General features: G+C 44.0%; 1 protein-coding gene across 1 annotated transcript in view; it reads left to right on the top strand.

The window, feature by feature from the left end:
* Window positions 1-1,759: 1,759 nt before the first annotated feature.
* The window catches only part of TNIP2 (TNFAIP3 interacting protein 2), a 28,486-nt gene continuing 12,266 nt past the window's right edge, over window positions 1,760-17,979 (top strand). Inside the window, exon 1 of the mRNA XM_004432229.3 lies at window positions 1,760-2,112. Coding sequence (XP_004432286.1) covers window positions 1,834-2,112 — 279 coding nt within the window. The 5' untranslated portion in view covers window positions 1,760-1,833. The remainder of the gene's footprint in view (window positions 2,113-17,979) is intronic.

Below are 17,979 nucleotides of genomic sequence, written 5' to 3'. Positions count from 1 at the left end.
GTGTCCCATGTGGTCACAGTTAAGACATTGGCTGGGGCTGCATCATCTGAAGGCTTGACTGGGGGTGTAGAAAGTGGTTCCAAGGTAGCTCACATGCTATGGTGGGCAAGTTGATCCTGGCTGTTTGCATGAAGCTTCAGTTCCTTGCCACATGGACCTCTCCACAGGCCTACTTGAGTGTCCTCATAATATGGCAGGTGGCTTCCCCCAGAGCAAGTGATCCAAGAGAGGGCAAGGCAGTAGCCACAATGTCTTTTGTGACCTAGCTGCTTGAAATCACACTCCATCATTTCTGCAACATCCTTTTTTTTTTTTGATGAGGAAAATTGGTCCTGAGCTAACAGCTGTTGCCAATCCTCCTCTATTTGCAGAGGAAGATTGGCCCTGAGCCAACATCCATGCCCATTTTCCTCTGTTTTGTATGTGGGACACCGCCACAGCATGGCTCAATGAGCAGTGCATATGTCCACACCTGGGATCCGAACCTGCAAATCCCAGGCCACCAAAGCGGAGCGCACAAACTTAACCACTACACCACTGCGCTGGCTCCTGCAACATCCTCTTGGTTACACAGGTCAGCCCTATTCAATGTGTCAGAGGGTGAAATCACAAGAGCATGAGTACCAGGAGGTGGGATCCTTTCTGGAGGCTGACTACTCCAATTATATGTACCTATCTAAAATCCAAAGATTCTGATTTCCAAAATACATGTGACCCCAGAGTGCGGGATAAGAGACTGGGATGCCCATTTTCCTGTTGAGAACCATGTTCAAGGGCACTTGAGTGACTAGCCCAAGGTTACACATATAGCAATAGCAATGAAGACTTACTCCACCTCTCACAGCTCTGGGGCCAGTGCTATTTCATTTTCTCCACCACTGCCTCAGCCAATCAGAATGTGTCACTCATAAGCATAGCCACGTGGACTGTGGGCTTGCCCCACCAGGCGCTGTGCCCTCCATCCTCCAGTTCCCACAACACCCCTACCAGGTAGCGAGGGCACTGGCTCTGACCTTCCCTCTGCGGAGGAGGAAGTGTGAGATGGCTTTGCTTATACACTTACTTGTCTGATTCCACAAGCCTGTGAGAGTTTTCCCTGGGCTCAGCCCAAGCTTGGCTGTGGATTACAGAAAGCGGAAAAAACGCGATGCTGGTCTCAGGGGACCGGGCGGAGGAGGGGAGCACAAACGCAGGGCAGGGGCCGGCAGCGGATTCAGAGGGAAGGAACCTTTGAAAGACCGCTTTTGTGCTTGAGCATCGTTGTGGGGGAAACTCAGACTTTGAAAAAGAAAATAGCCGTGGAGCTGCGGAAAAACACTTGGAGTTGGTCTGGGAAGTTGGGGGAAGGAAAGGGATGGAGAAGCGAGGGTGGAAAAGGGCCAGCTCTCTCTTGCCTTCCGTGCTAAGAATAGTACTTGCGACCTTAGAGAGGGGCATGCGGGGGTCTGGCGCCCTGCTCTGGGCCACTGCCAAGCGTCCTGGTGGGCATGGCACCTCTCTGGGCTCAGCTCTCGGAACGTCGCCCTTTTTCTGTTGCTCTGTGGAGCCAACTGGCCTGCACCCCGGGGATTCGGACCCACGATCAGGTCCTCCTTTCCAGGCTCCCGGCGGTGGGCGGGACCTGGCTCTCGGCGGTGGGCGGGGCCTGGCTCTCGGCGGGGCGGGGCCTGGCTCTCGGCGGTGGGCGGGACCTGGCTCTCGGCGGTGGGTGGGGCCTGGCTCTCGGCGGTGGGCGGGGCACGCCGGGAAAAGTTCCGGGAAGGTGGGCCGCTCGCCCAGGCCGGGCGCGGAAGTTGCTGGCGGCCTCGTGCCCTCCCGTCCAGGCCCGCAGCCATGTCGTCAGGGGACGCGGGGTCGGGCGGGCGGGAGGGGCCCCCGCGTGCGGCTGCCGCGCTCTGCGGCCTGTACCACGAGGCCGGGCAGCGGCTGAGGCGCCTGCAGGACCAGCTGGCCGCTCGAGACGCCCTCATAGCGCGCCTCCGGGCCCGCCTGGCCGCGCTGGAGGGAGACGCGGCGCCCTCGCTCGTGGACGCGCTGCTGGAGCAGGTGGCGCGCTTCCGGGAGCAGCTCCGGCAGCAGGAGGGCGGCGCCGCCGAGGCCGCGCTGCGCCAGGTGCGGGGGCCTGAGAGGGCGGGGGCGGTGGCGAGCCACGCTTCCTCAGACCGCAGGGGAGTGTGAGCGCGTGTTGGGTGTGAGAGGTGTGTGCCTGGGCTGGTTCGGAGGGGTGTATGTACGTGTTGAGGAGTGTGTGTCCGTCTGCGTTCTGACGGGTGTTTGTGCCCGTGTTGGGTCTGAGGGTGAGCGCCCTGGTTGGTTCTGAGGGATGTATATCTGTGTGGGTTCTGAGGGGTGTGTGTGTGCCCATGTTGGTTGCTCAGGGGTGTGTGTGTGTGTGTGTGTGTGTTGGGTTCTGAGTGGCTGCTCTCTTGCTGGTTCTGAGGACTGTGTGCCCGCGTGGCTTCTGACAAGTGTGTGTGCCCGAGTTGGATCTGAGGGTTGTGTGTTCGTGTAGGGTTCTGAGGGATGTGTGGGCCCGTGTTGGATCTGAGGGGTGTGTGTCCCTGTTGGTTCTTAGGGGTGTGTCTGTCCGTGTTGGCTCTGAGGGGTGTGCTCTCATGTTGGGTCTGAGGGGTATGTGTGCCTGTGTTGGTTCTGAGAGTTGTGTGTCCTTGATAGTTGTGAGGAGTATGTGTGCCTGTGTTGGGTCCTGGGAGTATGTGTGCCCATTTTGGTTCTAAGGGTTTGTGTCTTTGTTGGTTTTGAGGGGTGTGTGCCCATGTGGGGTGCTGAGGGGTTGGTGTTTGTGTTCGGTTCTGAGAGGTCTGCTCCCATGTTAGGTTTGAGGGGAGTGTGTGTTTGTGGTGGGTTCTGAAGGGTGTGTGTGCCCTTGTTGGGTCTAATGGTTGTGTGTCTGTGTTGGTTCTGAGGAGTGTGTGCTCATAATGGGTTCTCAGGAGTGTGTGTTTGGGTTGTGTTCTGAGAGGTTTGCTCCTGTGTTGGGTCTGAGGGCTGTGTGTGCACATGTTGGGTTCTGAGGGATCTGCTCCCACGTAGGTTTGAGGGGAGTGTGTGCCCGTGTTGGTTCTGAGGGATGTGTGTTTATGTAGGATCTGAAGGTTGTGTGTCTGTGTTGGGTTTTGAGGGATGTGTGGTGCCCATGTTGGGTTCTGAGAGGAGTGTGTGCCCATGTCGTGTCTACAGGTTCGTTCAGAGGGGTCTTTCTGTTCGTATTATGTCTGAGGAGTGTGTCTTCAGGGTGGTTCCTAGGGCTGTGTCCTAGGGTTGTGTGCATGTGTTATATTCTGAAGGGTGTGTTCCCATGTTGGATGTGGATGTGTGTGCACCTGTTGGGTTCTGAGGGGTCTGCTCCCTTGTTGGGTTTGAGGGAATGTGTGGCTGTGGTGAGTTCTGAAGGATGTGTGTCCTTGTGGGGTCTGAGGATTGTGTGTCTTTGTTGGTTCTGAGGGGTGTGTGTTTTGATTTGGTCTGAGGTGTGTGCGTGTGTTGGCTTTTTTGGATAGTGCTCCCATGTTGGGTGTGAGGGGTGTGTGCCCATGGTGGGTCTGAGGGTTGTGTGCCTGTGATGGTTCTGAGGAGTGTGTGTGTTCCTGTTGGGTGTTGGCTTTTGAGGGCAGTACTCCCATATTTGGTTTTAGGGTGTATGTAAGCCCGTTTTGGGTTTTATGGGGTGTGTATGCCTGTGTTAGGTGTAATGGTTACGTGTCCATGTTTTTCTGAGGGTTGTGTGGCCACATTGAGTTCTTGGGTCTGAGGAGTGTGTGCCCGTTTTTGGTTCTGAAGGGTTCTGAGTGGTCTGCTCCCATGTTGGGTTTGAGGGTGGTGTCTGCCTGTATTCAGTCCTGAGGGGTATTTGTGCCCATATGGGTTCTAAGGGGTGTGTGTGTCCCTGTTGGATTTGAGGAGTTTGTGTGCTCCTGTTGGGTTCTGAAGGGTGCATGTGCCTGTCCTGGGATTGAGGATTTTGTGTCAGTGTTGGTTCTTGAGGGATGTGTGTTTGTGTTGTTTCTGTTGATTGTGTGTCCATGTTGGATGTGAGGGGTGTGTGTCCATGTTTGTATGAGGGGTTGTGCCTGTGTCGAGTTCTGAGAGTTGTGTGTCTTGTTGGTTAGAGGCGTGTATCCTTCTTAGCTTCTGAGGAGTGTGTGCCCATGTTGGATTCTGAGGGTTGTGTTTGCCCTTGTTGGGTTTGAGTGGTGTGTCCTCGTGGTTGGTCTGAGGGGTGTGTGTTCATGTTGATTCTGGGTGTGTGTGTGCATATTGGTTCTGAGGTGTTTGTGTCCCTGTGTAGAGTCTGGGGGTGTGTCTGCTTCTGTCGTGAATTCTGTAGGGTGTGTGTGCCTGTGGTGGGTTCTGAGGGTTGCGTGTCCCCAGTCGGGATGCGGGGTGTGCGTGTATGTGTTGGTTCTGAGGGTTATGCATCCGTGATGGGGTGAGGGGTATGTACCCGGGTTGGTTCTAAGGGGTGTGTGCCTGTGTTGGTTCTGAGGGTTTGGTGTCTGAGTTGGTACTGAGAGGTGTGTGTGTGTGTGTTCCTATGTTGGTTGTGAGGGGTGTGTGTGCCATTTTGGGTCTGAGGGTTCTGTGCCTGTGTTAGTACTGTGGGCTTGAGTTTGTGTTGGTTCTGAATGTTGGGTCTGAGGTTGTGTTGGGTCTGAGACTTGTGTGCCCGTTTTGGTTTCTGAGGGCTATGTGTGTCGTTTGAGTTCTGAGGTGGGTGTGTGCGTTTTGGGTTTTGAGGTGTCTGCTCTAGTGTTGGTTTGAGGTATGTGTGTACATATGTTGGATTCTGAGGGGTGTGTTACCGTGTTGGGTTCTGAAGCGTGTGTGTGCTTGTCTAGGGTCTGAGGATTGTGTGTCTGTGTTTGTTCTAAGTGTTGTGTGTCCGTGTTGGTCTGAGGGATGTATTCCCATGTGGGTCTGAGGAGTGTGTGCCTTTCTTTGGTTCTGAGGAGTGTGTGACTGTGCTGGTTTCTGAAGGGTGTATGCCTCTGTGTTGGATCTGAGGGGTATGTGTGCCCATTTTGAGTTCTGAGGGGTATGTGTGCTCATTTGGACTCTGAGAATGTGTGCCTGTTTTGGGTTCTGGGGGCTGTGTGTGTGTGTTAGGTTCTGAAATTTGTCTGTGATGGTTTTGAGGGTTGTGTGTGCCTGTGTTGGGTGTGAGGACTGTGTGTGCCTTTGTTGGGTTCTGAGGGGTATTTATCAGTGTTGGGTGATGGGATGTGTACTCCCATGTTGGATTTGGAGAGGTGTGTTTGTGTATTGTGTTCTGAGAGGTCTGCACCCGTGTTGGATCTGAGGGCTGTGTGTTCCCCTGTGGGGTACTGAGGGGTCTGTGTGTCAGTGTTGAATCTGACGGTCGTCTGTCTGTGTTGGGTTCAGAAGGATTGGCCCCCATGTTGAGTCTGAGGGGTATGTGTACCCCTATGGGTTCTGAGGGGTTTGTATGCCCGTGTTGGGTCTGAGGGGTATGTGTGCCTGTGTTGGGTTTGAGGGGTGTGTGCTCTGGTGTTGGGTCTGAGGGTTGTGTGTCCATGTTGGGTTGTGGGGTGTCTGGCTGTGTGGTATATGAGATGTGTGTGTGCTTGTGTTAAGTTCTGAGTGGTTTGTTTGCCTGTATTGGGTCTGAAGGTTTTGTGTTCATGTGGTTCTCAGGGGAGTGTGTCCATGTTGCTTTTAGGCGTGTGTGACCATTTTGGGTTCTGAGGGGTGTGCTCCCCTGTTAGGTTTTGAAGTGTGTAAGTGCCCATGTTGGGTTCTCAGGAGTGTGTGTGCCTGTTGGGTTCTGAGGGTTGACTGTGTCTTTCTTGGGTTCTGAGGAGTGTGCACCCATGTTGGGTCTGAGAGATGTGTGTGCGCGTGTTGTTTGTATTCAAGGTGTGTGCGCACATGGAAGATTCTGTGCATGTGTGTGTTCATCTTGGGTTCTGCGTTTGCACAGACATTGGGTTCTGGGGTGTGTGTGTGTGTAGTACATGAGTATAGGCTCCTGGTGTGTGTATGTGTTTACGTTGGGTTCTCATGTGTGTTTGTTTTGTGTTGGGTTCTGGGCCATGTGAACCCCTGTTGTCTTCTGGGGTCCCTTTCAGCCTTAGTTGTGAATGTATCTTTCAATAGTAACACCTCTGCTCTGCTGGGAGTGATGACAATGCAGTGCCTGCGAGAATGTCTGGTAACAGACTTAAATCCTTATTTTCCCTCTTTCTTGTCCTTGTCATTGAGGTTATGTCTATCTGTATGAAATACCATGAACACTCAGACCAGGAGCAAGAGTAACAGTATTTTTCTATAACAGCTATTTGGAAGTGCCTCAAACATTTAGGTTAACTCTGGTGTCTGTTATCTCATTTGGCCCATAGCTGTTATTCGGGTTTTTCTGGGAAAGAAACTAGGCTTGCAAAGAGAGTAGCCTGCAAAAGATGATTTTCACTTCCAGGCTTGGCCCCACAGCCAGATTTTAGAGTGGAAAAGGGACATGACTTTTTTTCTGATTATAATCATTGTAATTCCACAACTCAGGGATAACCAGTGTTAATCTCTTAGCATGCCTCCTTCCTGTCTTTCCTTTACACATGGGGTATGTATACACTTGGCATTGTAGAGTTCATACTGTCTATACAGTTTTACTTAATATCATGTAGCCAGTATTTTCTCATCCACATCATTTTAAAAGGCCCCTAGAAGCCAGATGTTTCCCTCACTCCAGCTGTCTCCATCTTCCTGGGAAGGCGGAGACTTCTCGTAACTCATCAGGGCAGAAGGAAAATTTAGAAGTCACCTGGTCTGCATCACTGATCTTAGTGTTGTGGACACCAGGAATTGTAGATGAGTGCAGAGTGGAGACCAGAGCACATCACACCCAGAGCAGGACTCTACTTGCAGTCTAGTGGCCATTGGTGTTCAGCCCATATGTGTCCCTGGCATCCCATGGCCCCAGAGCCTATGACCAGGACCTAGACAACCAGGTCTGTAGTCCTAGTGTTATTGGTCCTTTCACCCCTGACATGTAGGTTTTGTTTTAGGATATTTAATTATTTAAGGAGCATTTTAAGGATCTGGTATCTTATGCAATTACATATCTATTGCTTGCTTACTCCTGTGTCTATCTGAGGTTATTCATAGAACCTGTGGGAGAATGGAGAGGTTTATCGTCACTTCACAGAGGCCGTGGGTTCACTGAGGTAGCTGTGCAAAGTGAAAACAAGGAGAGGAATTGGTCAATAGGTTGGTCTCATCAGTGGCCATGTCAGCCGGCCCGTTAGGAGCAGGGACCCTGGGCCAGTAGGGACTGAGGGCTCCCAGAGAGGATACTGAGGCTCACAGGTGTGGAGGGGCTGCCAGGTGACCAGTGCATCATGGACGAGCTGTAGCCAGCGTGTGTTGGGGCCAGATCAGTCTTGAGAATTCTGGTTCTTTTTGCCGCCATAGTGGGACTCAAGACCTTACCTTGTTTGTAACATGAGGCCTGGAGGGATAACTTTGCATAGCTCCTCCAGTTAAGACTTTCTAGAATAATGGCGCTAATTCATTTTGTGGGTCATAACTGCTGAACTCCATTTCATCACCGCCCTGGGTACTAGCCTCATGAGCCCTGCCAGTCCTGACATATCAGCTTCCTCTCCCTTCCAGCTTTTCTTTGCCTGTTCTGCCACACTCTCTACTGAGTGGAACAGCATACACCCTTTACAGTAGGCTATGTTAGTTGTGTGTGTGCCTGTTACCATCTATCTCAGTACCTCTTTTGATCTTGTAAAACTGAAACTCTATACCCATTAAACAGTAACTCCGCATCTTCCCATCCCACCCCTACTAACCACTATTCTACTTTCTTTCTCTATGATTTTGACTAAATACCTCATATAAGTGGAATCATACAGTATGTCTTTTTGTGACTGGCTTATCTACTTAGCATAATGTCCTCAAGGTTCATCCATGTTATGGCTGTGTCAGAATTTTCTTCCTTTTTAAGGCTGAATAATACTCCATTGTATGTATATACCACACTTTGCTTATCCTTTCATCTGTTGATGGACATTTGGGTTGCTTCCGCATTTCAGCTATTATGAATAACACTGCTGCTATGAACATGGGTGTACAAATATCTTTTTGAGACCCTGCTTTCAATTCTTTTGGGTATTTACCCGGAAGTAATTGCTGGGTAATTTACCCAGGAATTTCTGGATCATATGATAATTTTGTTTTTAATTTTCTGAGGAACCTCCATACTGTTTTCAGCAGTGGCTGCACCATTTTACATTCCCATTGACAGTGCACAGGGGTTCCAATTTCTCCGCATCCTCACCATTTGTTATTTTCTATTTTTTTTGATAGTAGCCATCCTAATGGGTATGTGGTGATTTAATACAAAATGACTGTAGTTTTGATTTGCAATTCCCTAATGATTAGTGATGTTGAGCATCGTTTCATGTGCTTATTGGCCGTTTGTATACCTTCTCTGAAGATATGTCAAGTCCTTTGCCCATTTTTGAATTGGGTTGTTTTGTTGTTGAGTTTTAGGAGTATTCTCTATATTCTGGATATTAATCCCTTATCAGATATATGATTTGCAAATATTTTATCCCATTCTGTAGGTTGCCTTTTTACTCTGTGGGTAGTGTCTTTTGATGTGTAAAATTTTTAAATTTTCATGGAGTCTAATTTGTCTATTTTTTCTTTTGTTGCCTTTGCCTTTGCTGTCATATCCAAGAAATCATTGCCAAATCCAATGTTGTGAAGCTTTTGCCCTTTGTTTCTTCTAAGAGTTTCATAGTTTTAGGTCTTACATTTAAGTCTTTGATCCATTTTGAGTGAATTTTTGTGTATGGTGTTAAATAAGGGTCCAACTTTATTCTTTTGCATGTGGATATCCAGTTTTCTCAGCACTATTTGTTGAAAAGACTGTCCTTTCACCATTGAATAGTCTTGGCACCCTTGTCAAAAACCATTTGACCATTTATGTAAGAGTTTATTTCTGGGCTCTATTCTGTTCCACTGGTCTATGTGTCTGTCTTTATGCCAGTACCACACTGTTTGGATTACTGTAGCTTTGTAGTATGTTTTGAAATCAGGAAGTATGAGTCCTCCAGCTTTGTTCTTTTTTCTTCTAAGATTGTTTTCACTATTTGGGGTCCCTTGAGATTCTGTATGAATTTTAGGATGAGTTTTTCTACTTCTGCAAAAAAATGTCATCAGGATTTTGATAGGGATTGCATTAAATCTGTAGATCACTTTGAACAGTATTGACATCTTAACAATATTGTCTTCTAACCTGTGAACATGGGACATGTTTCTGTTTATTTATGTCTTCTGTAATTTCTTTCAGTAATGTTTTGTAGTTTTCATTGTACAAGTCTTCTACCTCTTTGAGTAATTCCTGTGTTTTATTCTTTTTGATGCTGTTGTAAATGGAATTGTTTTCATAATTTCCTTTTCAGATTCTTCATTGTTACTGTATAGAAATACAACTTTTTTTCGTGTGTTGACTTTGTGTCCAGCTACTTTGCTGAATTCATTTATTCTAACAGTTTTTTTATATGTGGAATCTTTAGAGTTTTCTAGAAAAAAAAGATCATATCATCTGCAAATATATCATTTTACTTCCTTTCCTATTTTAAAGATTTTATTTATTTATTTATTTATTTATTTATTTTCCCCCAAAGCCCCAGTAGATAGTTGTATGTCACAGTTGCACAGCCTTCTAGTTGCTGTATGTGGGACGCGGCCCCAGCATGGCCGGAGAAGCGGTGCGTCTGTGCGCGCCTGGGATCCGAACCCGGGCCACCAGCAGCGGAGCGCGCGCACTTAACCGCTAAGCCACGGGGCCGGCCCGTCTTCCTTTCCTATTTGTATGACTTTTCTTTCTTTCTTTTTTTTTGCCTAATTGCTCTGGCTAGAACTTCCAGTACTATGTTGAATAGAAGTGAAAGTGGGCACCCTTGCCTTGCCTGATCTTAGAGGAAAAGATTTCAGTCTTTCACCATTGAGTATGATGTTTGCTGTGGGTTTTTCATATATGACTTTTATTATGTTTAGGTTTCCTTCTATTCCTAATTTATTGAGTGGTTTTATTTTGAAAGAGTGTTGAATTTTGTCAGAGGCTTTTTATGCATTAATTGATATGATCATGTGTTTTTTACCCCTTAATTCTGTTAATGTGGTCTATGACATTGATCAATTTTCTTTCTTTCTTTTTTTTGATGAAATATGTGAACTTAACCACAGCAAGATAATGTATTACCTAAATCTGTAACAAACCTGGTGAAAAATTGTCTGATTGGAAAAGTTTAATAATATCATTTTTCATTTCAAGGGATTGATGCTGAGTCATAGAAAACAAACATCAAACACATATACAGTCATGCATCACTTAATGATGAGGATACATTCTGAGAAATGTGTCTTTAGGTGATGTTGTCATTGTGTGAACATCATAGAGTGTACTCACACAAACCTAGGTGGTATAGCCTACGCACATCTAGGCTATATGGTACTAATCTTATGAGACCACTGTTGTATATGTGGTCCGTTGTTGACGGAAACATTGTTATGTGGCACATGACTATATTGTGCTTCATGTCCCCCAAAGGCTTTATTCTCATGCCATTATTGTTTACAGATGTGTATCAACAATTATATAATTGTCTTCAGATATTATAAATGAGACCCTGATGATAAAGTTAGGTATGTCAAGAACATGATCAATTTGCAAGATGTAGAAAGTAACTAAAGCGCAAATGGAAATAATTCAGGGCCTATCAATACATAACTAAAATGATGCTCAATAATTGCCCAGTCAATTTGCCAAAATTGGTCTCTGAACCTTCCACACTGCCACCCAGAAGATGAACGTGCTGCATCTCTTATTCATTTAAAAAGCCAGAAATGACTTTAATCGTGTTTAGTATCACCTTTTCATTATCTTTAAGAAGAAACTATGTTGAAGCTTGCTAAAGTTTCCTTGTGAGAAGTTCACAAGGGATTGTAGGCGTGCTCTGGGCTAAAGTACTTCTTCATTACTGGGCACCAATGAGAAGCAAATGTCACATTAAATGTTGAAAAAATGCACTTAAAATTGGTGCTGCCACTTTCTAGCTATGTTACTTTGGGCGAGTCATTTCATGTTCTAATTTTCTCATCAGTAAATCTTGAAATAATAATACTTAACTCATACAACTATTTATTCAACAAATATTTGTCTTGTTTGTCTTGTTTATTATAGCCATACTTATGGGCGTGAGGTGATATCTCATTGTAGTTTTGATTTGCATTTCCCTAATAATTAGTGATGTTGAACATCTTTTCACGTGCCTGTTGGCCATATGTATATCTTCTTTGGAAAAATGTTCAGATCCTTTGTGCATTTTTAAATTGGATTGTTTGTTTTTTGTTGTGAGTTGTATGAACATATTATGAGTTTTATGTTGTGAGGAACACACAATTTAACATGTATAAAGTACATAGCGTAATCTCTGGCACATAGTTGGCTCTCAGAAGATGTGAATGTCATCTACCATTGCCACTCATTGGTGTTTATTTATTGAGCTTGCATTTATTGAGCATCTTCTATATGGGAGTGGAATGTGTATGAGCAGGCATCATGGGTTATGTTTCTCCATTTCTCCCAATATGAGTATAGTACATTTATTTCACAAGGTTGTGTACGGTATCAAGATTGTACCAGGCTCTGTAGCGATGTTATCCAGTATAATTGGGGTGAAGAGTGTGTAGAAAATAACACAGGAAGTGGCTTTAAAGTTAGATTGGGGGTAAATTGTGATGGCTTTTACTATTTTATAAAGTTGTTGATTGCGCATTCTATTAAGCACTAGGCTAGTGGAATGCAAAGATGATCAAGATCCAATTCTTGCCCTTCAGATTATGGAATCATACGTGCACATAAATGATCACTCCTTGAAGCAAGTTGTGAATGGGATGGAGGGATGTGTAGTGGGGAAGTACTAAACGTAGAATAAGTATGAAACTAAGCTAACTTAAGTTTCCAAACCAGAACACTGTGACTGCTTTTTTTTTCTTTAGATATAATTGACATATAATATTATATTAGTTTCAGGCGTACAACATAATGATTCGATATTTGTACATATTATGAAATGATCACCACAATAAGTCTAGTTAACATCCGTTGATCAATTTTTGTTTGTTTAACCATCCTCGCATTCTAGGAAAAAAAACCCTCTTGGTCGCAGTGTATACTCCTTTTGATATGCTGCTGAATTTTGTTTCCTAGTATATTGTTGAGAATTTTTGCACCTATGTTTGTAAGGGATATTGGTCTGTAGTTTTCTTGTAATGTCTTTGTTTGGCTTTGGTATCAGGTCATGCTAGCCTCATAGAATGAGTTGGGAAGTGTTCCCTCCTCTTGAGTTTTTTGGAAAAGCTTGAGAAGAATTGCTATTAATTCTTTAAATGTTTGGTAGATTTTATCTGTGGATCCATCAATTCCAGGGCTCTTCTTTGTTGGGAGATTTTTAATTACTGTTTCAATCTCCTTACTTGTTACAGTTCTATTCAGTTTTTCTATTTCTCCATGATTTAGTGTTGGTAGGTTTTGTGTTTCTAGGAATTTTTCCGTTTCATCTAGGTTATCCAGTTTGCTGGTGTACACTTGTTCATAGTACTCTCTTATAAGCCTTTTTATTTCTGTAGAATCAGTAGTAATGTTCCCACTTTCATTTCTGATTTTAGTAATTTGAGTCTTCTATCTTTTTTCTTAGTCTATCTAGCTAAAAGTTTGTCAATTTGTTGATCTTTTTGAAGAACCAACTTTTGGTTTCATTGATTTTTCTCTATTGTTTTTCTGTTCTCTATTTTATTTATTTCTGCTCTGATCTTTTATTATTTCCTTCCTTCTGCTTAGCTTTGGGTTCAGTTTGTTCTTCTTTTTTTAGTTCCTTAAGTTGTAAAGTTAGGTTGTTGGTTGGAGATCTTTCTTGTTCTTTTTTTTAAATTTTTAAATTTTTAAATTTTTAATTTTTTGTTTATTGCAGTAACATTGGTTTATAACATTGTATAAGTTTCAGGTGTACATCATTATACTTCTATTTCTACATAGATTACATCATGTTCACCACCCAAATACTAATTACAACCCATCACCACACACATGTGCCAAATTATCCCTTTGTTGTTTTTAAATGTAAGTGTTTATAGCTATAGATTTTCCCCTTAATATTACTTTTAGTATTTCAGATAACACTGTTATGTTTCACAACATAAGTTTTAAAGATTTTATTTATTTAATTTTTTCCCCCCAAAGCCCCAGTAGATAGTTGTATGTCATAGCTGCACATCCTTCTAGTTGCTGTATGTGGGACTCGGCCTCAGGATGGACGGAGAAGTGGTGCCTCTATGCGCACCCGGGGTCCGAACCCGGGCCACCAGCATTGCAGTGCGCGCACCTAACCACCAAGCCACAGGGCCGGCCCAGACAACATAAGTTTTGGTATGCTGTGTTTTTATTTTCATTTGTCTCTAAGGATTTTCTAATTTCCTTATGATTTCTTCTTTGATCTGTGGGTTTAATAGTGTGTTGTTTAATTTCCATAATTTTGTGAATTTCCCAGTTTTACTTCTGTTGTTGGTTTCTTTCTTTTTTTTTTTTTTTTGTGAGGAAGATCAGCCCTGAGCTAACATCCGTGCTAATCCTCCTCTTTTTGCTGAGGAAGACCGGCTCTGAGCTAACATCTATTGCCAATCCTCCTCCTTTCGTTCCCCAAAGCCCCAGTAGATAGTACTATGTCGCAGTTGCACATCCTTCTAGTTGCTGTATGTGGGACACGGCCTCAGCGTGGCCAGAGAAGCGGTGCGTCGGTGCGCACCTGTGATCCGAACCTGGGCCGCCAGTAGCAGAGCGTGTGCACTTAACTGCTCAGCCACAGGGCCAGCCCTGTTGTTGATTTCTAACTCCATCCTCCTGTGGTTGGAGAAGATACTTTGTATGATATCTATCTCTAAAATCTGTTGAGACTTAATATGTGGCCTAACATATGGTCTGTCCTCAAAAATATACTATGTGCACTTGAGAAGAATGTGTATGCTGTTGTTGGGTAGAGTGTTTTGTATATGTCTGTTAGATCTGCTTTGTTTATTGTGTTGAGTCCTCTGTTTCCTTACTTATCTTCAGACTGGTTGTTCTACTCATTATTGACAGAGGGGTATTGAAGTCTCCAACTATTATTGTAGAGCTGTCTATTTCTCCCTTCAATTCTGGCAGGTTTTTTTTTTTTTTGCTGAGGAAAATTTGCCCCGAGGTAACATCTTTTGCCAATCTTCCTCTTTTTGCTTGAGGAAGATTCACCCTGAGCTAACATCTGTGCCACTCTTCCTCTATTTTATATGTAGGTTATCACCATAGCACGGCCACCGATGAGTAGTATAGGTCTGTGCCTGGGAACCAAAGCCAGGCTGCCAAAGTTTGCCAAACTTAACCACTAGGCCATAGGGCTGGCCCCCAATTCTGTCAGTTTTTGCTTCATATATTTTGCTGGTCTGTTATCAGGTACATAAATGTTTATGATTGTTATATCTTCTTGCTGTATTAAACCTTTTATTAATGTATAAAATCCTTTTTTGTCTCTTGTAAACTTTTTTGAATTAAAGTCTATTATTTCTGATATTAGTATAGCCACCCCTGCTCTCTTTAGTTACTGTTTGCATAGAATATGTTTTCCCATCCTTTCACTTTCAATCTGTTTGTATCTTTGGATCTAAAGTGAGTCTCTTGTAGACAGCATATAGTCGAATCATTTGTTTTTTTCCATTTTGCCAATCTCTGTCTTTTAATTGGAGATTTTGATCCATTTACGTTTAAAGTAATTACTGATGAGGATCAACTACTGTTATTTTGCTGTTTGTTTTCTGTAAGCCTTATAGCTTTTTTTGTTCCTCATTTCCTGCACTACTGCCTTCTTTTGTGTTTATTTGATTTTTTGTAGTGAAATGTTTCTTTCTCATTTCTTTTTGTGTATATTCTATAGCTATTTGTTTTTGTGTGGTTATCATGGGAATTACATTTAACATCCTAAATTTATGCCACTCTAATTTGAATTTATACCAGTTTAACTTCAATAACATACAAAAACTCTGCCTGTTTACAGCTCCACCCCACCCATTTCGGTTGTTGATGTCACAAAATTACATCTTTACACATCGTGTGCCCCCAAACATAAACTAATCTTCTAAATGCATTAGTGTCTTAAATTATGTAAGAAACAACATGTGGAGTTACAAACCAAAGTTACAATATTACTAACTTTTAGACTACCAATTTTTAAAACAGATGTTAGGGGCTGGCCAGGTTGTGTAGCGATTAAGTTTGTGTGTTCCACTTCAGCGGCCCGGGGTTCATCAGTTCAGATCCTGGGTGCGGACCTACTCACTGCTCGTCAAGCCATGCTGAGGTGGGGTCCCTTACAGAAGAGCTATAATTCTACAACCATGACACACAACTATGCACTGGAGCTTTGGGGAGAAAAAAGAAAAAAAAAAAGAGGAAGATTGGCAACAGATGTTAGCGCAGGGCCAATCCTCCTCCTCCTCAAAAAAAAAAAGATATTAGTCTCTTAAATCATGTAGAAAACAAAAAATGGAGTTACAAACTATTCTTACAATAATACTAGCTTTTGTAATTGCCCATGTATTTACCTTTTTGAGATTTTTATTTCTTCACACAGCTTTGAGTTACTGTCTAGTGTCTTTTCATTTCACTTTGCAGGACTCCCTTGAGCATTTCTTCTAAGACAGGTCTATTGGTAACAAACTCCCTTAGCTTTTGTTTATCTGGGAATATCTTAATTTCTCCCTCATTTGAAGGACAGTTATGCTAGATATAGGATTCTTGGTTGATGGTTTTTTCTTTTAGCACTTTGAATATATAGACCCACTGCCTTCTGGCCTCCAAAATGTCTGATGAGAAATCTGCTGTTAATCTTATTGAGGATCCCTTATTGTGACAAGTTGCTTCTCTCTTGCTGCTTTCAAGAGTCTCTCTTTATCTTTGGCTTTCGAAAGATTGATTATAATGTATTGGTGTTGGTCTTTTTGAGTTCATCTTGCTTGTAGTTTGTTGAGCTTCTTGGATGTTTATATTCATGTCTTTGATCAAATTTGGGAAGTTTTCAGTCATTATTTCTTCAGACATTCTTTCTGCCCCTTTCTCTCTCTCTTCTTCTTCTGGGATTTCTACAGTGTGTATGTTGGTCTACTTGATGGTGTCACATAGGTCCCTTAGACTTTATTCACTTTTATTCAGTCTTTCTTCTTTTTTTTCCTCAGACTTGATGATGTCCATTGTCCTGTCTTCAAGTTTGTTGATTCTTAGGCCTGTTCAAATCTGCCTTTGAATCTCTCTAGTGAAATTTTTGTTTCGGTTATTGTACTTTTCAGCTTCCAGAATTTCTTTTTAGATTTTTTATCTCCTTATTCATATTTCTGTTATGTTCATACTGCTTTCTTGACTTTCTCCACATCTTTTAGTTGTTTGGGCATCTTTGAGACAGTTGTTTTAAAGTCTTTGTCTAGGGCTGGCCCCGTGGCTTAGCGGTTAGGTGCGCACGCTCCGCTGCTGGCGGCCCAGGTTCGGATCCCGGGCGTGCACCGACGCGCTGCTTCTCCAGCCATGCTGAGGCCGCGTCACACGTACAGCAACTAGAAGGATGTGCATCTATGACATACAACTATCTACTGGGGCTTTGGGGGAAAAAAATAAATAAAAATAAAAATAATAAAAAAAATAAAAAAATAAATGAAGTCTTTGTCTAAAAGATCTGCCATCAGGTCTTTTTCAGGGACAGCTTCTGTTGATTTATTTTTTTCCTTTGAATGTGCCATATTTTCCAGTGTCTGTATGCTTTGTGACTTTTTTGTTAAAAACTGAACATTTGGATCTAATAATGTGGTATCTCTGGAAATCAGATTCTCCCCCTTTCCAGGGGCTTGCTGGGTTTTGTTTGTTGTTGTTGTTATTGTTTTTGTTTTTCTTTGATTATCGTAGGCTGTCTCTGTGCCAAGGATCAGCCAGAGGCATAACTTAAGGTTTTCTCAGATCTTTTCTGAGCCTGCTCTTTTCCCTGGGCATGTCTAGTCACTTTCTAATTTTCCCCTTATATGCAGTTCCTTTATTTATTTATTTATTTATTTATTTATTTTTCCCCCCAAAGCCCCAGTAGATAGTTGTATGCCATAGCTGCACATCCTTCCAGTTGCCGCATGTGGGACGCGGCCTCAGCATGGCCGTAGAAGTGGTGCGTCGGTGTGCGCCTGGGATCGAACCCGGGCCGCCAGCAGCGGAGCGCACGCACTCAACCGCCAAGCCACGGGGCCGGCCCTATGCAGTTCCTTTTGAATGTCCTAGTCTTTAATGTGTGACTCCCAAAAGGGGGAAAAGAGAAAAATGAAAGGGGAGAAAAAAGGGCACTGGCCCTTTAAATCCCCTGGAAGTCACTGCAGCTGGAAAAGGGGAGTCTTGCAACAATAGGGGGAGATGCAATGACATATGGCTGCCTTCCTCTTTGTCTGCCCCTCTGTTATTAGAAACAGCAGTCAGCGATCAGAGCACAGATCCCCCGTATTCAGAGGACAGGGTCTTTTTTGCCCACCCTGGCTCTTGGAAGCTGTGTGCAAGCTGTTCCAGAAACACATCCATGGTTGCCTGCCACGTGGCTGGGAGTGGGGGATGGGTAACTGCTACTGAGCTAAGAGCTGAAATTGACCAAAATCAACCTCAATTTACTGTCCAAGTCCTTCTCTGGAAGTTGTAAGCCTTTAACAGACTCCAGAGTTCCAATATAGTTACATTAGACAGATTCTGCCAGTGCAACTGTTTTCTAGGTGGAGGGACTGATTCCTCATGCTTCCTACTCTGCTATCTTCCCAGAATCCTCCAGGGGGTGTTAGTTTCTGTCCTTATCTGTTTGCCTTGCTCCCCCACTGTGCTCTTCC

The sequence above is a fragment of the Ceratotherium simum genome, chromosome 8 (genome assembly GCF_057802395.1).
Source record: "Ceratotherium simum simum isolate JZ-2026a chromosome 8, ASM5780239v1, whole genome shotgun sequence".
In the NCBI taxonomy this organism is placed as follows: Eukaryota; Metazoa; Chordata; class Mammalia; order Perissodactyla; family Rhinocerotidae; genus Ceratotherium; species Ceratotherium simum.
This window is presented reverse-complemented; position numbering and strand designations above follow the sequence as displayed.